At 39.7% G+C, this 24,976-nt stretch overlaps 2 protein-coding genes across 19 annotated transcripts in view; one reads left to right on the forward strand and one right to left on the reverse strand.

Annotated features, from left to right (window-relative positions):
* LIMCH1 (LIM and calponin homology domains 1) overlaps window positions 1-24,976 on the forward strand; it is a 354,085-nt gene that overhangs the window by 142,398 nt on the left and 186,711 nt on the right. For all 18 annotated transcript variants that reach the window (XM_037829692.1, XM_037829674.1, XM_037829678.1 and 15 more), the window contains exon 2: window positions 920-990. In XM_037829692.1, coding sequence (XP_037685620.1) covers window positions 920-990 — 71 coding nt within the window. The remainder of the gene's footprint in view (window positions 1-919; window positions 991-24,976) is intronic.
* Window positions 17,449-17,915, reverse strand: LOC119529353 (40S ribosomal protein S24-like). Its single transcript, XM_037829693.1, has one exon. The coding sequence runs from the start codon at window positions 17,913-17,915 to the stop codon at window positions 17,520-17,522; it is 396 nt and encodes a 131-aa protein (XP_037685621.1). The 3' UTR covers window positions 17,449-17,519.

The raw sequence follows: 24,976 nt of genomic DNA on the forward strand, positions 1-24,976 counted from the left end.
CACATTTTGTTTATCCATTCTTCAGTTGATGGACACTTGGGTTGCTTCCACCTTTTGGCAATTGTGAATAATGCCGCTATGAACATCAGTGTGCAAATATCTGTTTGAGTATTAGGTAATTCTGGTCCCTTTTCACTCCATCTTGTCATTTATCAGCTTTTAACAATTCCTTATTCTGTCCCTTATCTCTCTGATGTCCTCTAGAATGTAATTTCCTTGGGCATAGATTCTTGTCTGTTGCATTCACTGCTGTCCCCCAGTGTCTAACATACATGGCATTTGTAGGTGCTCAATAAATGCTTATTGAATGAATGTCCCCCTGGTGCCTAGCTGAGGCCAAAGTGCTTTGGAGAGGCAGAGACACCAGAAATGGCCACCAGTCTTGTGCTGTAGGATGGTTCATTCCTTCCCAGACTTTATTTTTCTTTCTCATCATATTACTTATGGATATTGGTTTTAATCTTCCTGTCTTGATATCTGTCTCTTGAGAGCAGGAATCTGTGTTCTCCCTTCCCTCACCCCCTTCATGCCTTATTAAATAGAAACAGTGTCCTCAGGAGGTGCTTTCCACAGGCTTTTCTATAAGCAGGACTGTGTTGGAGCCTCTGTGGTCAGAATAAAAGAAGCTGTGGCCTGACTCAACATGGCCAAACCCAAAAAGTAGCAAATCCTTATCAGGAAGAACAGATGTTTTTTAAGATAGGAGGGGAAAAAAAAGCTTCAAAGCAATTGTCTAAATTTTAAGTTTAGCTGATCTAGGCAAAGCTACATGATGGAAAGGAAATTCAAACCTAACAGATTTTTCCTATTCTTGGATTGCCACTAGTCATTTCAAGGCTCTTGAATATTTAAAAAATAACTGAACTTCCTGAGTAAAAGAAAAAAAATTTATGCTCTCTTTTTCTTTTTTCTTTTCCAGCAAGTAACTGGCAGAAGTTTTGGTGATAAAGATTTTCGGACAGGGTTAGAAAATGGAATCCTTCTCTGCGAGTAAGTATAGCCTTACATTCAGTTGTTTCTATTCAAGAAAACCATCAATACCATTCAGTTTGTATATAAAACTTCCAGTGTTCTCTTTTAGATTTATCCACAGTTTGAATCTAAACCACACACAAAAATTACTGGGCTTGGTAGGAAACAAGTAGGTGAAGGATTGTTGGGGTAATAGTAGGGAGTGGTAGGGACTGGGGCAAACGCAAATTAGATAAAGAAGGAGGTTCTGGTAGCTGTTACTGAGCTCCAGCCAACTTTTACCATGTGGGAATTTGGGCCCAGGTAATTGTCAGGATGTGAAATGATTTGATGTAAGTAGCAGCTTACCACCCGCTCCCCCTGCCTGTTCTCAATCCAGACAAAAGCAGCTTGTTCCACATGAGAACAATGCTTGTATTTACTTACAACATCTAAAAGCATGCCAGGTAATAGTCTTGATGGGCCCACTTCACTGAGTTATTTTGAATATATTTAATTTGTGCTTTTGGCAAAATTCAAATCTGAACAGTAACTGCAGTGTTTAATTTTTATGTTTTGCAACTGGGTTCTGTCATAGAGTGCTGCTGTGATGATGGGCTTCAGAACTTTCTGTGAAGCTGTTGCAATCATAAAATAAGCTACAGCTTTGATACTTAGAGATGATTGGACATAAACTTCAACTCAAGATTTTGAATTTTGGATTTATTTAATATATTCTATAATTGGATACTGATTTTTGTTTTATTGAAGTGAAATTTACGTATAATGAAATGTACAGCTCCTAATCGTACAGTCTAATGGGTTTTGACAAATGTGTCCACATATCTAACCTACATCCCAATTAAGACAGGACAGAAAGTTCCCTCATGCCCCATCCAGTCAACTCCCTCCCCTATAAACAACCACTATTCCGATTTCTATCACCATAGTCTTTTTTCCTGTTCTTGAGCTTTATGTAAATGGAGTCACATAGAAGGGACTCATATGTTTGGCTACTTTCTCTTGTTTGGAACTCACTGATGTAGTTGAAAGAGCATGGGTTTTAGAGCTGAAGAGTGAGGGATTTAAGTCTTGGGCCCCCCTCAACCCCCCACTGCTTATTGGTGCCATGACCTTAATGAATTTATTTTACCTCCTTGGGTCTCTTTATTTATCCCCTCCAAAGTGGTAATAAAAACTTTACAACCCCTGCCTATTTCATAGGCTTTTTGTGAATTTAAAAAGGATAATGTGGATAAAGTGCTTTTCAAAACTATACAGTCCTTTAAAAATATAGGTTATTATACAGGACCTTTCAACATAGTCCATGTCAACATTTTTTCCTGCCTCCCCATCCCCTTCTTTCATCAAAGAAAAATTTATATCCACCAGTTGCTGTTTCCATGCTCTCCTTCCTGTGTCGTTTCTCCCTTCTTCTCATACGTTTCTTCCCTGACCACCTCTTTTCCCTTTGTTAAATTGAAATTAGGGCACATCCCTTAAGCAAACCCCAGTTAGTTTAGCATCTCACTGGAGACAAATCTGAAAGTCTCCAAAAACTTCCCTTCTGTTCTAGCACTTGCTTTCCCAATGATTCTGTGTTTTACACAGATGTTAACACTAGCCAGAATAGGAACTAATTTATGTGGGTCATGCTCTTTTGGCTTAATTGAAGTGAGTCTTTGATATCAATTTTTGTTTACCTGACATTTGCTCCAAAGATTCTTGCAGGCATCCACCTTTCCATTATACTCCCAAGAATGAATCTGTCAGGGAGTAATATCACATTCATGACTTTGGATTCAAATTGCGCTTGCCTGAAGACAAGCCTCTGAATCTTGGGGCATTTACACACACAGAATTTGTTAAATTATGGAGTCTCCCTGTGTGTGCAATGGGGCATTGATCTTTTACAACCATGTTAAAGAAGATTAAGGTTGTTTAAGGGTGAAGAGGTGGTTTTAAGGTCCAGGCCAGAAAATAGTATAGTTAGAACATGGAGGCACAGATCATAGCAGGGCTTCTTTGTGTAAATAAAGGGCTTAAACTGCTGATAGCAGAAGGGGAAAGCTGAGGGAACTGGCCAACACAGAGGACATGGACAAATGTTGCTGTGCAGGTAGGTTGAACAAAACCCAAGACAAATAGGTTATTGTCTGAGTCCTTTATGGAGGATCTATGGAGTATCAGTCCTACTGACATAGTTGAAAGAGCATGAGTTTTGGAGTCTCAGGAGCAGGGATTCAAGCCCTGGCTTCCCTGGTGGGACTCCAATGGGCAACACTGGGCAAGAGTCTGCTAAAGTTAAAATATACCACTTAGGTAGTCTGAGGCAAGGAAAGCCAGTAGCATGAGTCCCAGCCAGAGCCTTTGAGGGAAAGGTGGGTCAGCAGCCAGAGAAACAAAGTGCAAACAAATTTGAAAGTACAGGCCCTGCAGAGCATGAAAAACAAAACTGTCACCCAAGGGTTGAATGCAATGGAGGTCTGCGCCAATGGAGAAAGAGGGCTCCTTCCCTTCCTTATCTTTATGGGGAGGGGTAGGGGCATGGCCAAGTTTTACCTGAGCTGAACATATTGAGTTGCCACAGACTGGGAGCAGCAGGTGTATATTCTGAGACTCGGGTTCAAAGGCCATGCTGGCAAGGAGGGGGACATGCACCATTTCAGGTGTGGGGTTAATGGATGGCAGTGGCCAATGGATAGGAAACTCAGTTTGGAGGTCTCAGGAACAGTGGATCCACACAGATTTTAAACACCTGTCTTTGAAATGTAGATGAGAAAGCTTAAGACTGTACCACTCTCTAGAACCATTTTGTAGGTACTGGTGATGAAGGAGTTCTAGCTCATTGCTATCCCCCATGTAGCAACATTTAAAAATATAGGAACTCTCTACAACTTTGAATTTTGAAAACTAGCAGCTCAGCTGTGCTTAGAATGGGAATTTCATGATATGTAGTTCTCTTTTAAAAAATCATTTGGGGCTTTCCAACTTTGTAGTAGTCAAAGTAGAAGTCCAGTTGTTGTCTTGTAACAGTGTTACGGTCCCAGTGGATAAATACAGAAACATTGGTGAGTTCTCTTTCTTTTGTTCAACAAACTCTCATCTTTTTGTCTGAAGTGTTCTGGTTCTAAATGTTAGCTGCAGCTATGGATAGACACATACACAAAAACTTTCCTGGCTTGTTTATAAGATTCTGAAAAAACATCTCATAGTTCTTGTTAAAGAGTAGGGCATCTTCTGAGCATGGGGCCTGGTTTTCCTGTTACCAGCTGGGTCCCAAACCTGCCTGTGGTCTATAAGGTACCATTATTATCCCCATTTTACAGAGGAGGAAACCGAGGGTCAAAGGATTAAATAACTTGGCGAGGGTCACACAGCTAAGAAAGATTTAAATTCAATCCATCTGATTCTTCCCTTTTGTTCTTAACCACTGGCCTGTGTCTAGAGTTGGAATTTTAATGGGAAGGAAAAGCAGGAGGTGGGTAGAGAAGGAGCACTAGACAGTCTAGGATGTGGGGAGAAGGGCAGTGCACAGGACGAACCACTGGGTCTCAGCTGGGCAGAGGATGAAGACAGAACTGCGTGGAGCTGCTAGTCTTGCAAAAATGTAAGTTTCAGGGGTCTGGCAGTCCTTCCTGGCTTCAAAAGGCTGTTATGGTAAGAGCAGAGGCCTGAGAGAGCTGGAAGGATAGGAGGTTGTGTCAGCAAGGAATATAGGGGTTTAAGTTTTCTCAGATAGAGCCATCAAAACCAGATGGAGACAAATGAGAGTGGTGAAACTGTACTAAAGATTACTAAGTCAGGATAGATTAAAAAAATTAAGAAAACAACTGGCATCTAAAGCCAGCATAAAAGATGGAAATTGAGTGGCATCAAAATCACCCTGAAAATCACTCATGAAGTACAAGGAGACATGGCTTTGCATATGCAACCCTGTACAGTAATACTTATGCATTAATGCATAACTTACAGTCATAGCAAGTATAAAATAGAGCGTATATGCCAAATAGAATTATAGCACGTGTGTTTTTGCTGTAATTGTCTCTCTCTTCCTCAGCTGTTCTGGCAAAGTGTGTGTAGGTAAAGTTTTTGAGGTTAAATGTTCAAATGATGTGGACTTTCTGCTGAGTGACTTAAAAGGAAATGTCTGGGGTTAAAATATGACATGGCTGCAAAAGTGTGACAAGCGTCCAACTGTTAGAACAATTCATTGAACACTGCACTGTCTTTGAGGAATTAAAGGTAAAAGAGGAAAACTGCAATGAACCATTCCCTAAAGAAGCTGGTACCAGTAGGGAACTGCTGATGCTAGTCAACTAGTTCACTTCGCCCCAACCAAACCCTTTTGACATAGTTCCAGAAAGGAAATTTTCTGCCTTGTTTTCCTGACTGATTTTGTTCTTTAGATAGACCGCTATGGAATTTTATCTATATCAGGGCTCGACAAACTACGGCCCTCGAACTGCTTTCTTACTGGTCCACGAGCTAAGAATATTTTTTACATTTTTAAAGGTTATAAACACACATACACATGCACGCACACATAAACACGCATACGAGAATATGTGAGAGAGTCCATAGGTGGCCCACAAAGCCTAAAATATTTACCGTCTGGCCCTTTATAGAAAAAGTTTGCCAAACTCTTGTATCATAGGAACTATAGAATTAATTTTAGTTGAAAATTGTTCACTATTATAAAATTAAGTAATTGAGTTTACTCTTGCAAAATTAAGTAATTGGGTCATGCAAAAAGCTATTTGGGTAAATCAAATACCTTTTTAAAAAACTTTTTTTATTAGAGAAGTTGTGGGTTTACAGAACAATCATGCATAAAATACAGGATTTCCAGACACCACCCCACTGCCAACAGTTGTATTGGTGTGGAAAACTTGTTGCAATTTATGATAGCACTTTTTTGCAATTCTACCATTTTTTAACCATAGTACATTTCTTAGAATTGATGGAAGATTATTAAAGCAGTACTATTAACTATTGTCCAGAGTCTGCATAGGGATATTTTTTCCCCATATTCCCTACCTATTTTTTTTCATGCATGTCTTTATTTTATTACTCATCTACCCATACACTGGATAAAGGGAATATCAGTCCCAAGGTTTTTATAATCACATGGTTACGAGATAAAAGCTGTATAATTATATAATCATCATCAACAATCAAGGCCACTGGATTACAGTTCAGCATTTTTAGGTATTTCCTTCTGACTACTCTAATACACTAGAAACTAAAAAGAAATATCTATAAAATGAGTCAGTAGCCGTAATCTGTTAAATCTCAACTTCTCCATTAAAACTCCCCCCTCTCATTTTATCCTTCTCTCAATCTTCAGGGATATCTGGGGCAAAGACCATTCTATCTTCTTCATGCTGAAAATGGGTGTCAGCATTATAGGGTAGAGTAATGAAACTGGTTGATGTACTTGGATAGTTAAATACTTTTTTGCAAAAGGTTTTCTCAGAAGTTTCTTTACAAGATTTTCCTTTAACTTTTTATCTTTTTTAATTTTTTTAAAAAAAATTAAATTTAAAAATTAAATTTTAAAAATTAAATGTATAGAAACGTTGCAAGGATAATACAATGCATACCCATAAACCCTGCACCTGGATGTGCTAGTTATCATGTTGTCATATTTATTTTATCTTTTTGTGTATATGTGTGTGTGTGTGTGTGTTTGTGTGTATATACACACACACTGCTTTTTTCTTGAACCATTTGAAAATAAGCAGAGACATGACGTCAGCTCTTAAATGCTTTAGTGTATCGCCTAAGAACAGGGATATTTTCTTGTATAACCCCTCAAGAAATTTAACAGTGATACAGTAATGTCTAATGTATAGTCTGTATTGAAATTTTCCCAGCATCCTCAATAATGTCCTTTATTGCTGGTTTTTAAAAATCTAGAATCCAGTCAAAGATCACAAATTGCATTTGATTACCATGTCTCTTTCATCTCCTTAATGCTAGAACCTTTAATCCAGACTTTTGTGTCTTTCATAACATTAACCTTTTTGAACAATCCAGGCCAGTTGTGTTGTAGAATGTGCCACAATTTGGAATTGCCTAAATGTTTCCTCCTGATCAGATTCAGGTTGGATGGTTTTGGCAAGGATACTACATGAGTGATGGTGTGACTTTCTCAGTGTACCACAGAAGGTAGTTTGCTCCATTATTGCTGATGTTGTGTTTGATCAATTTGTAAACATGGTGTCCCCAAGATTCAAGTATTATTAGTGCAACATCCCTTCATAATCTGTGGGATATACTCTAAGACTGTGGGAATAACTTGATACCCCAAAAAACTTTTTCACCCAATAGGTTTAGTATCCATCAATAATACTTTCCTGAATCAAACATTACCTTAGTGTCTGGAAAATGGTGATTTTCTTGTCTGTTATTCTATTTTGTTCTTTCTAATTCTTTTCTATTCTATCCTTTTTTTTTTTTTTTTTTTAATTAGTTGGCACTCTTGTGTCTTCTCTACATGAGAGCATTCCCTCCCTCAAGTCCTCCTTTTTTGTGTCACTGTGGAGCCATGGAATCCTTTGTATTAATGTGTAATGATCCATTAACATCCTTACTTTTCATGCTCCCCTTAATTATTTTAAAATTCTCTGTAAAGAATGAATGAGGTAAGTAATAACAGCAGAACTATTTTATAAATATAACCAGAATGTAGAATTTCATGGATTTTAAAGTTAATAAAGCAGAGATTAGATTTTCGAACTTTTTTGTGTTTGTATAGGTAGTTGGTTCATGTTTGAATATGCTTTCATATTATCCTTCAATTCTGGCTTTATCTCAGTGTTCACTTCTGGCAAGAACAGATGCCTTACCCTAGCCAAAGTTCTGATGGATTCACCTATCTTGCTATTTTTGACAAGCCTCTAAGGAGGGAAGGGCTTCTAAGGGAAGATGTGGAGAGGCAGGACACCTTCAGGGAGTGGAGGATTCTGGGTGATGTACTCGGGAGTTGGCATAGGAACCCTGCACATAGAGAGCCGTTAGCTGCCCACTGTGATTTTTCCTTAATCCCTGAGAAAGGAACAGACCACAAATGGGGTTAGGTTTACCCTAACCTTTCAATATTTTTGAATTAGCTGTATTAAAGATTTTTTTCCTTTGGGAAGTTAGAAATTAGAAAGAGCATGCTAGTGGTTTAGCATTTTTCTTCTTGCCTCAAACATTCACTGCAAGAACTTCAAGAAAATGACCTCCTAAGTACTTTGCAATTTCATGTCTTTCATGATGCTGTATAAAAATCATATTTCTACTCATAAAATTAAGGTTGCATTATTGGTTTAGAAGTCTGAAGAGGTGTCTTCACTCTTAGGTATTTCTTGAGGTGTAAAACCAAGAGTTGACAACCTTCACAGAGATAATTCATTTAGTTACCACATACACCATATGCATTGTAAGGAGAAAATCTTTATTTCTTCTGCTCTCCTGTTGTCCCTTTGGGGGTTAGTCTCTAAAATATTTTTGAATTTTTGGTGGTGTCATTCTAGAGAAGAGAAAGGGCTTCCCTTCATTTCTGTCTCTAGTGACTGGAAAAGTCTCTTTTTTATGGGGATGGGTCACAATGACTGAATTATAGAAAACAATAAAAAGCAAGTTAGTTCCTCTGTCCACTTTGGGAAATCATTGGTGAGTATCTTATTTTAGAGGGAGAGAGAGAGAGTCTGAATTCATTTACACTTTTGTTCCCCCCAGTCAGAATATGGTTCCTTTTTTAATTTCCCTCTTTTTCTTATATGCAGAGACCTGACAAAATAATATTAGATCTTCTACATTTAAAGACTGGGTTGTTTTTTCTTTCTTTGGGGGTGGGAGTTTTGCTAGTGAAAACTACCGGGACTTGATGTAAATAAGCACAGAGATAAATCATATACATACATACAAGCAGCAGGCATTACTGTGCTCCCATGCTTGAACTGTGTCATCTGAGCACTGTCCCTATCTATCTATCTATCTATCTATCTGTCTATCTATCTATCTGTCATCTCTTGGTCCTGCTTTCTTCTCTATTGGCTTTGGTCCTTTGGTAAGTTCTTCCCATATAGTGACAAAGTTAGCTGCCATTAACTCTCAGGTTATAATATACCAGCTTTACAATCCCAGCAGTGAAAATATATACTCTTTCTGAGTAATTTTAGGAAAAGTCCTGGTGCCTGCTCTTCACTGACCCAGATTGGGTCTTGTGTCCATCTTGGAACCAACCTGAATGACTAGGCCTGGGTCTGTCCTCTCTTGGATCCAGGAAGTAGGGTCAACACTCTCCATGCCCCCCCCCCCATAACTGCCTTATATGTCTTAAGAGTCAGGGAGGGGACATTCCTCAACTGTAAATGAGAAAGCAATTTCAAGGAAGAGGGGATGGTTGCTGAAACACCAAACAAAAAGAGGCCACTGAGGGACTTCACATCCCACCAGAACATCTGATTTTCAGAACTTCTAGTAAATAAAAAGTGAGCTTAAGGAGAGTATACTGCATGTTTATTAGGTCTCTGGAATGCATTAGACTTCTATAAGGTGCACTCAAAGAAGGATGCCTTAGAGGGACTTGTGCTTCCAGACCTTTCCTGCCAGGAATGGACTCCTTTAGCCCTCTCTTCTTTTAAGCCACTGTGTGAATTAACCTCCCAAGGTGGGTCGAGGTAAATCAGAGATTCACTGAAGTCAAAAATCACCCCTTCCTTGGGGTGCTACTAGAGAAAAACCTGTCTCATAAGGAACAGGTTTTGTCCTTTGTAGGCCTGTTCCCTCAGCCCTTAGGTGATAACTGTCCTTTGCTCTGAGCCCCCTCCCAGACTCGGTACCTTTCTTCTCCAGCTTCACCCGGGATTTGGGCCAATGCTCCCCAGAGCTGCCATGTTTCTTCTGATACCTCAGCTATTACTGGGACATTCACAATCACTTTTGAGCACTTGAAGTTGGGGAAGAGACCTCTTTCCTAATTATATGTCTTCCAGTGTACCTTTGACAGACATTCCTCTGAGCAGTCTCCCCTCCCTCCTTTCGACAGTTCTCCTGTGTCCCCTCCCACCCCACATGCAGACACTGAATCACTTAGTGTGTGATTCCCTGGAAGTGGGCTGGGGGACTTGGGGCTGATCCTGCTGGCATTCTCCTCATGACCATTTACCACCACCCAGACTGAAGCCCTTGCCTTCCCACTCTGTCCTACCTCAGGGTCTGCTCCTCCATTCCTGAGACTGTTTCCTTCCAGGGCTTGGGGCCAATGTTTATTTCTCTGGCTACAATCCTGGCATCTCTCTGTCCTGGGGTTTCTAGTGTTCCTTTCACTATTTCTTCCGGGAGGTCTAGGGGATCCCACTAATGAGATCCCATGGTGCTGCTCCAGCCTCCTAGCATCCCCCAGGTGGGTTTTGAATTTAATGGGCTCATGTGTCTCCTCAGAATGCTATTGGCCTCTTAAGAACAATTCCTTGATGCTTTTGAATAGTCCCGCCCATTGCAAGATGTTATACATCCTTGGCCCCTGCTTACTGCAAGCTAAGAGTGCCTCACAGTCATGGGAACAACCCCACACTTACTTTCACATTCTGCAAAGGCAGAACACAGATAACCTCTGTGGCCCTTTCTATCTTGCCCATCCAGAAATGCAAATCCAAATTTCAGTGCATGATTATGTTTATTATTTTATCCTGGTTCTTGCAGACATGCCCTCCTTTCTTCTCTGTGGTTTGATTTTTTTTCTCACAATCTCCCTCCATCTTTTCTCTTTTTTACCATATATATATATATATACACATATATATATATATATATATATATATACACATATATATATATATATATGTATATATATATATATATATATATATATAAAAGCCAGTTCAGATCATTTTATGAGAGAGTGTAGTGGAAAGTACATAGACTTGGAATTTAATCCTATGAAATTGCTGAATTAGTAGACCCTAAATAGTCAAATAGGGTGACTGAACCTAGTAGATAGATCAGATCAGATCCTAGTTTTGTTTCCTATGAGTCCTTAGGCAAGTTATCTAACCTCTCTGAGCCCCAGTTTACACATCTATAAAAACAGATAATTGTACCTAATTTCTAGGGTTGTTCTGAGGATTAAATTAAGTGATAAAAAGTGTAAAACTCTTTGTTCAGTGCTTAGAACATAGCAGGCCCTTAAATGTTAATTTTTCTCCCCTCATTGATTAAGCATGGGAAAATTACTACTGGGAGATTCCAGTGGGAGGATATGGTAAAGCGCCCAGCACGGTGTCTGGCATTTGCTTGGCACTCTGCACCACTACTGTTCTCATTATTATTGTTGGAGATAGGCCAAGAATTGGTTATGAATATGACATAGTCAATGCAACTCTGTCACCAGCACCCGTCAACTCTTTCCCCAGGGTGGACGAGTTTAGATTTTACTTTCTAACTTCTCCTGCTTAGCCAATAATCAACTGGGCAAGAAAGAAACAAAGAGTTTGGGCCCCTCACAAACTTGATCATCTGTGAATAATGAACTTTGGCTGGCAGGGCTTGGGGCCTAGAATGATTGTTTTGAAAACAGTAACCTTGACCTCTGCGGTGATGTCATTTCCTCCAGCTCCCTCATGATCCAAATCCAGTCTGCTGTGGTTTCTTTCTCTGGGAAGCTGTTCCGGAGCCCTCTAGGCAGTTAGTGGGTACCCCCTCTCTGCTTCTCAATTCTTGTGCTCACCCCTGCTCTAGCACTTGCCATGGCTCTAACTCTTTGTCCCCACATCTGTTTCCTGTACCAGATTGGAAACTTCTTGAAGACACTTTTCATTTATCACAGTATTTCCTGCACTGGACGCTAGTCTGGCACACAATAGGTTCATTATAAAAGTTTGTTGTATAAATTGAGAACCAGTAGTAAGATTTTTGCCTAAGTTACTGATCATCAGTGATTACCTTTAACTTCCTCCCCATCTTGACTATTATAGTCAATATTATACACACACACACACACACACACACACACACACACACAATTCCATGTAAAGAACTGTGGACTAGGAGACCAAAGGATGGACGTAGTTGCTTTCTTTAAGTGTAAGATTCCATTAAAGCTTCTTTCTTCCTAGGAATCATGGAACTGTACGTATGGATTTTGTTTTGAAGACCTAATTTCATGGAATGCAAAGTCTAAGTGTGTTAGTCTGCAGATAAGTGACCAGGAAAGAATGTCTTAGTAGATTTTTGTCTCAGTTCTTAGGTTGCTGAAAATAATTTTCTGATGATAAGAAATCTATTGGCAAACACTTGTTTATATCATTGCTGATGAATGAGCTGTTCATTCTAAGAAGGAGGGCTTGTCTTGGATTCTTGTCATGATTTCAGCATGAGATGTGCTGTGCCACAGATATGTACTAGACTTCTAGGACAAGTTGTGGTAGCTTTGCAGGGAGACAGTTTGTCACACAGAGAACTTGTTGGGTATCTACCATGCATTATACAGCACCAAATTAGGCACTAATATAAGACATGATGCTTGATCTTCAAGAGTTTTGTAATATGCTTGGGGATTCAACATACACAAAGTAATAGAGTTACAGTGTAAAGCAGTGCATGAGTAAATGCAAAAGTGACCAGGCTTTAATCCCCTAAGAGGTTAAACAAGGAAAGATTGTTGTGATTTAGGAGACAGTTACTGGGGGGCATGTTACCTCAAGTGAATTTTACTTCTGATAAGAATTAGCTGAGTGAAAGAGAAGGGTGTCCTACAAAGGGGAAACAGCAGGAGGAAAGGTTTGGACTCTGAAGCGAGTATGCTCTTTTTGGCTTATGCAGCAACTAACCTTTTTAAGAACCTATTTACAATCATAGTGAGTTTCTAGTTCACTGTGCAGTAAAATCATGTATCTGGGGAACCCTGACCAGTTCTGAAATCTAAATCCTGATTCTTTGTGGGTAAAAACCTTAGGTTTCCTCGAGCAAGTGACATTCAAGTAGAGACGTGAATGATGAGTAGAAATTATCCAGGAAAGAAGGAAAGGAGATAAAAATAGGGAGGAAATGTGTTCTAGACTGAAAGATTACATGTTTGAAATCCCTAAGACAAGAAGAAGCTCTGTGTAGTGGAGGAATTGCAGGAAGGCTTGTTTGGTCAAAATGTAGACATCAAGGGAGATGGTGGTGTGAGATGAGGGTAGACAGAGAGGAGAAGTAGGGGCTAGATTGTGCAGGGCTTTATAAGCCATATAAAGATTTTTGGGTTTGATACCCATACTCATGGGAATGAGAAGAATTTTGAAGAGGTCAACAGGTCTTGGTAGGGTACAGCAAGGAATAAAAGAAAAGACTGAACAACAATTTCAAGGTTTCAATCTTTAATGACAAGAAGGGTGGGACCTTTGATGCCAGCTGGAAAGGGTATTCTATTGGGGCAGGTCATGACTTCAGTTTGGCCAGGTTGCATTTGGAATTTAGACAGCTCACCTAGAGAGAGTGAGTCCTGTAGGCTGTTGGGATGAAGGCCCGGAGCTTAGGGATGAAACGCTGGATTTAACTTATTGGAATTGCATTTGAGAGCCATTATTGGTCTCTCTAGGGAAAGACCACATCAAGAAAGAGCAACAGAATAAGGTCTCAGTTAGAGGAAGTCTTCACCATGGGACAGGGGAGGAAGAAAAAGAGCTATCAGAGAATTGAGTGGAAACTCAGGAGACAGTGATGTCAAGGAAACAAAGGGAGCCAAGAGGAAAGTGTATTGCATGGCTTCTGCAGAGATCAGGCTGAGCAAGACCTTAGCAGAGGCCCTCCTCGCTGGTACAGGAAGGCACTGCAGACCTTTGTCAATTAGCAGCTGCTTCTGGGAACTGTCAGTTAACTGATCATGATTCCACTTAATTGATCTAGGTCTAGCTCATGCTTTTGCGTCGTTTCAACAGGCTATTGTTAGAGACCTGATCTAAAATAGACTACACATGTAATATTTTCCTGAACTATTGAAAAAGAAATGAGATTAGTCTGACCCAGTGGTTTATTAGCTGAATAGCCATGTAGTTTATCATCATCCAATGCAGGACACTGTTGAGATTGAAAAGGATGTTAGCCAGGTGAGATGCTGGAACAACAGGTGAAATCCAAGAATGTCCTTGGCGAACAGGGATATATGGTTACCTCAGTTGTTGATGACTTCAGACTGGTGCTTCTGATTACCATTGCTTTGTTTAGTATTCACAAACCCATCCCTATTTAATCCTCACAGCAGCCCTGCCAGAGAAACAGCCTAGATCCTTCAGCCCCCCTTCTGTGGATGGTTAGATGGAGGCTCAGGTGGTAGAGCACAGCGTCTTTGAACTCCTGTCTAGAGCTCTTTCTCTAATCCAATTGCTCACTCGAATCTTGGCAAATTCGAGTCATCTTGTCTTACTGATTTTGGCCTTAGCAGGCTGGAGAGAATTTGATAGGCCTTCTGTGTAGGGTTCTTCCTTGTCTTTGGGCCAAATCACAGTTGTCCTCATTGACTTGGCCTGTCTCCAGCTTTTTGGCACCAAGACTCATTAAGCCCTTAAGTTCAAATGAGGACATTTTATTCCACTCTTTTTAAAAAAGATCGCCAGTGAAAAGCTACTTTTTGTTAGATGACTGGCCTGGCTGAGGTAGGGACTGAGTATTTCCATCAGCCTTGTGTTAGGAAAGACGAAACAGATGGAGAACATGGAAGGCAAATTTGCAGAACTCATGATGAACAGAATGGATCTCCAGTGTTGCCTTTTTCTTTCCTTTTGAATCCTCATCAAATAAACAGCCCATAGTCCTACTCTAAAGGGAGACTCTTAGCACAGTGGGGGACACTGTTCCCATTCAAACTGTTCTTTAGGCATCAATTACAAAAGCCTACTTGGGGTGGGGGTGGGGGCTGCTCCTGCGTGCACTTGTTAACGAGCATCATGCATTTGAAAAATTCTCATCTTTGTAAATATTTTGCCCATTTAAAATTATACAATTCTTGTCACAACTTTTTTCTTTTAATACATAGTTTTACATGACCCAGATCCAGTAGGGCATTTGTAGAATTTGTTCTGCTGCTTCCCAAAAATGTCTTTGAAAATTCTTTTAACATAATTATTCAGGTACTACTTCCTGCAAAATGTGGTGATTTCCTCCACCCTATCAATCTGTACCTTAATAAATATTAAATATCTGCTCACTTAAATCACAGGTATAATCTATTGCACATTTATCAGAATGATCAATTGACTTTACATATATGACAAAAAAGTTTAAATGTGGGCTGCTTGTGCAGTACAGGAGGAACTGGGCTATCTCTTTGCCTACTTTTGGGGTTAAATGCTAGATTAAGCTTTATTTGGATTTGTGAGGATTTAGTAGCCCTCTAGTTTTATCTCATTAATAATCCATTTTTTTTTATTGTCTCTACTAGCCTGTCAGTCTGGGTGGGCTGGCTTCCCACAATGAATTGTGTAAAATTCCTGCCTTGAGCGTGCGGTTTTAAATGTTTCTTTTGGTTACCCATAGGAAAGGACCTTTTCTTAAATAGCCCACCAATGATCCCGTTTATAAATGACTTCTTTTTAAAGTAAACTATGCAGAAATAGACTTCCCTCATTATATTAAGGGGCAGAAGAAAGAGTGACTGAAAAGAAAACTAAAAAGTTAAGACTTTGTGGCTGAGTGATTATCTCTAATGCTTGCCTTTCCTTATGCCACCGTAGACTGTTGCAATGCTAGTGTTCCCCGAACACCATTTCATCATGTCTGGTGCCCCCTTCCCAGAAGATGGGACATGAATGACTCAAGTTCCTTAGCCTGGAATTGGCATCCCTCACTGTCTGGCACAGCGAATCCATTTGGCTCGTGCATCCGTTCCATCCCTTTGCACTAGCCACACGGACTGATGGATTGCTCCCAGGATTCCCTTTGTACTTCTCCAACTCTGTGCCATTGCTGCGTGTCATTTCATCCACCTGGGGTACTCTCTTCTCTGTCCATTTCCATATCTCTATATCCCAAACCCACACATTGGGCACCTTTTCCTCCACACTCCCCATCACTGCCTCCTGAATTCAGTGTCCCCATCCTCCTCTGAGCGCCATGGCTGTGACAAGCATGCATCCCGGGGTGGAAGTGGCAGCCCCTACTTCAAGTGCACGCCCTTTTGTTTCTGGTTTGAACAAGATTGTCATGTGCCTGGAGCAAGTAATTTGTCCTACTTGTGGTACTGTTCATAAAGTTGTGTGTTTAAATTTTCTATTAGGTTATAAATTCCTTAAAGTAGTGACACTACTATCTTTGTACGCCTAATAGTGCTAGGTTTTTAGAGGAGAATGGGAAGAAAGAAGATTATTCCAAAATTAACATTTTTGAAGTATTGACATGTTTAATATGAATTGATATATTTGTATTAAAACCACACTATGTCAACTCGAAATGGATCATAGATCTAAATGACCAAGCTAAAAATATAAAATTCTTAGAAGAAAACGTAGGAGTAAGTCTTTGTGATCTTGGATTGGGTGATGACTTCTTAGGTATGACACCAAAATCAACAAGCAAATGAAAAAGTAAAAAGAAAAAAAGACAACTTGAACAACATCAAAATTAAAAACTTTTGTCCTGCAAGTGATATCATCAGGAAGTGAAAAGAGAATCCACAGAATGGGAGAAAATATTTGCAAGTCATAGATCTGATAAGGAACTTTTGTCTGGAATACATAAAGAACTCATAATTCAGTAATAAAAATTTTTTTAATGGGCAAGGACTTAAATAGACATTTCTCTGAAAAAGATATGCAATGGCCAGTAGGCGCATGAAAAGTTGTCCCATTTCATTAGTTTTTAGAGAAATGCAAATCAGAAGTACAGCTAGCTGCCACTTCTCACACATTAGGCAGCTATAATAGAAAAGACAGCAATGCCTTCTTAAATTTCCGGTAGTATTCTAAGATGGTGCAGCCATTGTTGCAAATAGCCTGGCAGTTCCTCAAAAAGTTAAACACAGAGTTACAATATGATACAACAATTCCATTCCTGGGTATATACCCAAGAGAGATGAAAACAGATCCACATAAAAACTTGTATACGAATGTTCATAGCAGCATTATTCATAATGGCTCAAAGTGGAAACAACCCAAGTGTGCATCAACTGACAAACAGATCAACAAAATGTGGTATGCTCACATAATGGACCATTATTCCTCAATAAAAAGAAATGAAATATTGATACATGCTACAGCATGAATGAATTTTGAAAACATCATGCTAAGCAAAAGAAGCCAGTCACAAAGGACCACATATCTTATTATTCCATTTATGTGAAATGATGGGTTTCTTTTTTTTTTTTTTTTTGAGTTTTCATGGACTGTTTAATGGGACAATGTGAACCCTGAGCATCAGTCTAAATCTGCCATAACAGCAGACTGATTTTATAACACTTCCAGTACACTTCAAATATATTTCAAACAACTAAACATATCAAAGTTTTTATAGTTTTAATTAGTCCTCTGGTAAAATCTGCACAATCACAGATCAAGTCATTGAAGAATCTTTACTCCTTCTGTTATCCAATCTCCAGCTCACTTTTTGCCAGCACCAGCATTGGCCTTTGCAGTCCCCCTGACTTTCTTCATTCTGTTCTTGTGTTCCTTTTGCTGTTTTCTGGAGGTCTTTTTCTTCTCATGCAGACCATGTCTTGCAAGTCTGTGTTTGGGTTCATTTTTCTTTGCATAATCCAAGGAGTCATAAATCATGCCAAAGCCAGTTGTCTTGCCACCACCAAAATGGGTTCGGAATCCAAATACAAAGATGACATCTGGTGTGGTCTTGCACATTTTGGCTTGTTTTTCCCGAATTTCTGTCTTAGGTACTGTTGCCTTTCCAGGGTGAAAAACATCGATGACCATTTGTTTCCGCTGAAGTAGTTGGTTGGTCATGAGTTTCCATGAGTAACAGATGGTTACTGTGTCATTCATGATGGCAGGTGATCCTCAAGCAGCCTGATGGGTGTCTTTTGGGGGAAACAAAAATGTTCTAAAATTAAATTACAGTGATGGTTGCATAATCCTGTGAATATACCAAACAAACTTAATTCTACATTCTAAAGGTGTAATTTGTATGGCATGTGAATTATATCTCAATAAAGCCATTAAACACGATATGGAATTTAAAATTTTTGCTTTAGAATGTTTAAAATGTCATCTAGAAGACGCATTCCAAATGTTATTGAGTGCATTTCTAGATGTACCAGTATCTGTTGTAATGTGCTGCTCGATTTGTACAACTTCATTGAAGACAATGTGCTATAAGTTGATCATATTCATATTTTGTCTACCTCCAAAAAGAAGCAAACTACAAAAATAAAACTAAAAATAAAAGGCACATTCATTAAGATAAATAATGATGTAAGACAAAGAAAGTCCTGTGGAATGGGGGAGTGAGGAGACCCTATGGCTTAAATACTGCATGGCTTTCTCATTACCACTATAGATAAGAAGACTTTGCTTGTAGTTTGGTTCCTTCCCTGGCAGAGCCTCAGGCCTCAAGAATACATTCTGCATTACTCTGTATAAAACTTTATTTTGTGTTTCTGCTGTGCATCCAGTAAAATAGAATGATGTATGCTGCTCCAGAAGTAGCCTGTACCCCTGCCCCTTTTGTGTGTCCAGTGGTCCATCAGGAAGGAAGAAGAACCCAGAGACTTTACTGCTTCCTTTCAGGTCATCCAGCTCCCAAGTCTCCCCCTCCTTAATCCCCTCCCTGGTGTCATTGTGCTGGGTGGTCCCACGGCAATAGACCAATGGGAACTTAATGAAATAACAATAACAGCTGGGAATGAGCTAGAAACCTGTCAGAAGATCCTTGTATGATGTGGCTGCTTGAACACAACTTTAGTCTTGGTGCTGAGACTAATTATATATATGATTAACAACAATAATAACCACAACCACAGCAACAGTGACAACATTGTTAATGGATTTAAATTCCATTGAAGTTTCAAAACGGATATTTTGGGCTCTCCTTATTTTTTGTAATTGTTGCCTCATTCAATTGTCAATTCACTCAGCAAACAAAATTTGGGGCACGAGGTACAGATACTCATTAAAGCTAGGTTTGCAGAGAGAGGAATAATCCCTTGCCCTATGGGATGTGTGAGAAATAGGGAAGCCAATGAGTGTTAGGACACAGAGGAGGGAGTTTCTATTTCTACCTGGGAAATTATTCAGAGAGGAGATAACATTTAAGCTGGCTATTGAAGGATGAGGAGAGTTTTCTAGACCAAAAAGGGGGAGTGGGGCCTTTGGGAAGAGAAGGTCATACCTGGGGAGCAGCAAGCATGTGGATGTCTCAGCAATATAAGGGGCTTTGTGTGCTCAGGAGAGGAACTGTGGCCAGAGCCAAAGATGAATGGCTGGAGATGAGAGGGAGGGATCAGGTCAGTTTGCCCAAGACCTTGTTCAATAGCATCCAGCATGGTCCTTACATAGCAAAGTAACAGGAACAGGTTTGTTTTTTACAAAATGACCATTGGTGGTAGTGGAGACTTTTGATTACTTTCTGCTGTGCACTGAACACAAATATTTGTATAAAATTCAATGCCCCTCCAAGGAAAAGTGGAAATCCTTTCTATGCCCATCTTGCTATGTCCATCCTCAGTTTACAGTGGCCATGTTTCCAAAGTTCTCTTCCAAGTCACTCTGTTCTCACAAAGTCTTTTGTAGCCTATATGGTGACACTCACTGTAAAACCCAGTCCCGTGAGGCTATCTGGGCTTAGCCGGACACCTGGCATGGGATGAATGTTTGATAACCGTATGTTGGATGAATGGGAAATAGATTCTGAATTCTGACCACATTAGGAGCAGGTCTCTCCTTTTCTGGGACAGCTCTTGGCTTGTCTCCATCACTGTTGGGATGGAAGATTGAGGGTGGGGGGAGGAGACAGAAGCTTTGGCTAGAGTTAAAAGATAGAAAAACTTTGGAGGAAAGCAGGATCAGAGCCAACTGTGGGCACAGCTGTAATGTAGCAAGAATTTGTCTTTGCAGTTTCTTACTGCCTTTCCTGTGACTACTTCCTCCCTTCCTTCCTCTCCAACCCTTGTTTTTCTGGTACCTTCTGGTTATCTAGAAACTATTCCCATGTAGGCCTATCCTCCAAAAGTGCCAACATTATCTCATTCTCTCCTTTTTGTTCTTTTATCTTTCCCAACTTCCAGCCCAGTTTTAACCCCAGAAGGATGCTCCAGAGGAGAAGGGAACCAATAGTTGACATATCAGATTTTTACATGTAGGCATAGAAGGGGTTAAAACCTGCTTTGCCGGGAAAGGGATGATAAAATCCATACTCTGCCCAGGCCCCATGCATTACAGGCATTATTTCACTTTTACTCCACATTCGCACCCTATGACCACTAGGTATATATATTATGCCCAATTTACAGAGGAGGAAACTAAGGCTCATAGATACTAAGTACTTAATTAACTTGCCCTAGCCACAACTTGTGATTTGCAGAGCTGGGATTTGAACCGAGATCTTTATGCCTCTGGAAGCTCTTACTACTGCTGGAATTTTATGGATCCCAATTCCGGAACCCTTTGTCCTGAGTACTTCTTGCTGAGAGGTGTTGAGGGTGAGGAGCAGACTGCTTCTCTCTCCCAAGTCTGGTTATGGAAGCTTTTAGAGTTGCACCACTGCAGTTTCTGTCTCCAAGTTCTTTCTCTCCACCTTCCTGACAGTAGACCCAGCAATACTGGGTTTTGGCTGCATAAAAGAAATACTAATTACAATCATTTACACTTAATTGCTATATAGCACAGTGATGATTACATGTTTCATTGCCTGAGTAAGAGTAACTTTTGTCTCCATTTGATTTGGTTATACTAAAGTCTATTCACGTGTTGCCAGCTTTCATGGGTCATTGATCACATGTGTCATCTCGAACTTGTAGCTTATAAAAACAGGGAGTACCTTGAATGGGAGGTGGGGTGGGAAAGACAGTTTGGGGGTGAAGGGGTTTGATGACCAGGTTAAGCATTTGGGGAAGGGGGTATCCTGTGCGCAGTAGTAGCATGGAAATCATTGGAGGAGGGAAGCAGTGGGACAAACCCAGGTCTGAGAAGGGTTACTTTGGGTTCAGTGGGCAGGTTGATTTTAGGTGGTAAAGACTGGTGGTTCGAAATTGTTTATTAAAATGCAAAAAATGGAGCATCATAGGAAATCATACCACACAAATTTAGTAACCCAAGTTGTAATTCCAACTCTACTACTTAGGAGCTCTGACCTCAAGTATATACCTTAATCTTTCTGGGTGACAGTTTCCTTATTTAAATTACTTTGTTTCATCTCTAGACCTCTTATAGACCCCAACTTCCATAATTTCTTAACAGGAAGAATGGTTATGCAGAATAAAGGATGGACAGTGTGCCAGTTTGAATGTATTATGTCCCCCAAAACACCATTATCTTTGATGCAATCTTGTGTGGGCAGACGTATGTATTAGTGTTGATTAGACTGTAATTCTTTGAGTGTTTCCATGGAGATGTGACCCACCCAACTGTAGGTGATAACTCTGATTAGATAATTTCCATGGAGGCGTGGCCCCGCCCATTCAGCGTGGACCTTGTTCAGTTTACTAGAGCACTGCGTAAGCTCAGACAGAAGGAGCAAGCTTGCTATAGCCACAAAGGACACTTGTAAGAACACAGAGAGCTGAGAGCAACTGAGAGTGATATTTTGAAGAGGAGCTGCAGCTAAGAAAGAACAAAATGCCCCAGGAACAACATTTTGGAGAATGCCATTTTGAAACGTAACCTGGGAGCAAGCAGACACCAGCCATGAGCCTTCCTAGCTAACAGAGGTTTTCTGGACACCAATGGCCATCCTTCAGTGAAGGTACCCCCTTACCTTGGACATGTTATGGCCTTAAGACTGTAATTTTGTAACCAAATAAACCCCCTTTATAAAAGCTGATCCATTTCTGGTATTTTGCCAAAAAGCAGCATTAGCAAACCGAAACAGAGGGAGAGAACTTGAACATGAATCTAAAGGGCTGTAAGATATTCGGATAATTGCTGTAGGTTCTCTTCCATGCTTATAGATTATTTCACGAATGTTTGTTTTTTAGTATTAAGAATAGAAGTGACATATAAGAATTTTTCCCTTTAGCAAATGTGAGAAAATAGTAATAGGTCCATTAGTTGACAAAGCCAAATTTAAGCTCTTTTACTTCCTGCTGTCTTCCCAGAGAGAACCAGGGAAAAGGATGTGCCCAGATGGTTAATTTTGCATTTTAGGGCAGGATTTTTCTTGAATACAGTTTGGCAAGGTAGGACCTCTTTACTGGAAAAAGGCCTCCTGGAGAACTGTAATAGTTAAGGTAATGCTGGCTGTGATGACTAATAAACCCCTAAGTTTCAGTGGTTTAATTCAATAGACATTTAGTTCTCACCCTTGTAATGCAGGGAGAGTGGGGGACAGCTCTGCTTCAGGCAGTTATCCAGGGACACAGCTACTGGAGACTACATTCCTAACACAGAACTCCCAAGGTCTTCCTGGATGCCAACATCTAACTAGTAAATGTGGGGAGGAGAAAGAGACTGGAGATTGCTTGGGATGGTTGTTAGGGGCAGGTCTCGGTGTGATTTTCATTACTTCTCCCCATACTCCACTGGCCAGAGCTCTGTCACGTAGCTATACCAAATTGCAAAGAAGGCTGGGATATGTAGCCTTCTGTGTGCCCAGGAGGGAAAGGAGTTGTGTTTGGCGAGTAGTACTGGAATAATAACTGCATTATTGAATCCAGAATTCACAGGATCAGGCCCAACTTCATGGAATCCCAAGTCTATAAAGGCCTTCTAAAGCTCATGTGACCTCTCCTTTAGGTATGTTTAAGGCAAGTGGCTTAAATAAAACCCCCACTTCACAAATTCTGGACAATCCATAGCACCCCACAAACTTGGTAGATATTAATAATGGCAATTAGCATTCCGTTACTTTTCTTTTCATATGAAATTCCTCTTTGGTTCAGGTTTCACTTTCCCCTGAAATTTTTTTTTTCTTTTTTCTTTTTTTTTAACTCAGAGGGTTTGTTACTCTTCCTGGCTCTACCAAGGCAACTCTAAAAGGAAACCTTAAAAATGACATCTGTAACAGGTTTGTGATCAAGGTTAAATTGATCTCATGCTTAGGTTGAAAAACAGTTGCCATGTTAGATTAAATGGAAGTGTAGACACCTTTGTCCAGAGAACGGAGTCAAATCCAGAAAGTGATCAAGGAAACCACATAGGAAAACACCACTAAACCAAATTAAAAGGGACACGAGTGGGTAATTTTGTGATCATAGTGCCTATTGCAGCTGTGCAAGCTAATGAGGATGATGTAATCTCTTGCTGCAAAGAATAAAGTGATTCCCCACGAGATTAAGCATGAACTTGCCAACCCTGTGTTCAAGATCTAGATAGCATCTCTGCTCTCCCCCAAACTCTAGGATAAGTACTAGAATTGAATTTCTGAATTGAATGACTCTTAGAGTAAACTGAATTTTGCAATCCTTTAAAAATTTTACCTTTAATGTTCATAGTGTAGTCCAGTAACAAATAAGCTGCCCATTGGTATAATTCCTAATTTCTGCATAATCTAGTAATAAGAATTTGTAGAAGTATTTTTAGTGCTGTGCCCATTGAAGAGCTATTATATGGAATGATGGAAGAATCTGTATGAAACAGAACCTCTCTGTCCAAGAGTGGGGATTTGAGTTTTTTGTTTTTTGTTTTTTTAATTGCAGATAGAAGAAAAAGTCTTTGCTTGATATTTTATAACCATTAAACAAATTGTTGAGAAGCTACCATGTGCTGGATAGTGTGGTAAAAAGACTTTTAAAATGCAATCTGTGGTTGAATGACAATCTCATTCCAGATTGTCTCACCAATCATACCTTTGAGGAATGTAATCTTTAATCTTCTAAGAATTGTATTCCAAAGAATATGCGCAGAGCCTGTCTTTAATTCTCCTTCTTAGAAACTCAAGATGACTGTGCACTAGATGGTATGACAATGAGCCACATATGTGCACAGTTCTTCTGGCCTTCCTGTGGGTTTTTAATCTACCGGTGAGCCTGCCATATGAGGGAGAAACCTGGGGTCTGTCTTGTCTTCCTTTATATCCTTAGCACTCATATTAGGGCCAGAACATCACACAAGCTCGATAAATATTTGTTGAATACAAGAAGGAAGGAACATATGGAATAGCCTTACTTGAAATAGTTCACAGTGTGTTTTGGATTTAGAATGTAAGAGTTTAGTAGACACCATTTAATTTGCATCATATAAGAAACACATGTATTTTGCTGACCTTCCACGTCATTAACTGTTTTCATAGTTGAGGATCATCCAAGATCATAACTTTTCTTCCTGTTTCTAGTTGTTTCTCATAAGATATTTATTAGCCAAGCTGTATGCATTGACTTGATTCATTTATGTGAGATTTTTATCCAAAGGTGTCCAGAAAAAAAATAAGCAAAACTTTTGGTCTTTGACAGCTGGCTAATGGAAAAGTCGAAACTAAAATTACTTGTAACTAACCTAGCAAAAGGGGATGGTTGCATGTTCAGTAAACTAAATGAATTTGAGTATGTCTAAGTTTCCATTTACAAAATGCTAGCAAACAAAATGAAAATTGTTTCATTGGATCCTCACCACACTCCTGGGAGGAAGATGTTTTATTATTATTATTATTATTATTATTATTATTATTATTGCAGTAACTTATGTACAGCATATAATTTCCCATTTTAACCACTTTCAAGCATGCAGTTCAGTAGTGTTAATTATATTCACAATGTTGTGCTACCATCACCACCATCCATTACCAAAACTTATCCATCACCCCAAAAAGAAACTCTACACCAAATAAAGCATTGACTCTCCATCCTCCTCCCCTCCACCATATTCTATAACCTACTTTCTTTCTCTGTAAATTTGCATGTTTGAGTTATTTCACATAAGTGAAACCTTATTATATTTGTCTTTTTTGTGTCTGT

The sequence above is a fragment of the Choloepus didactylus genome, chromosome 3, assembly GCF_015220235.1.
Source record: "Choloepus didactylus isolate mChoDid1 chromosome 3, mChoDid1.pri, whole genome shotgun sequence".
In the NCBI taxonomy this organism is placed as follows: domain Eukaryota; kingdom Metazoa; phylum Chordata; class Mammalia; order Pilosa; family Megalonychidae; genus Choloepus; species Choloepus didactylus.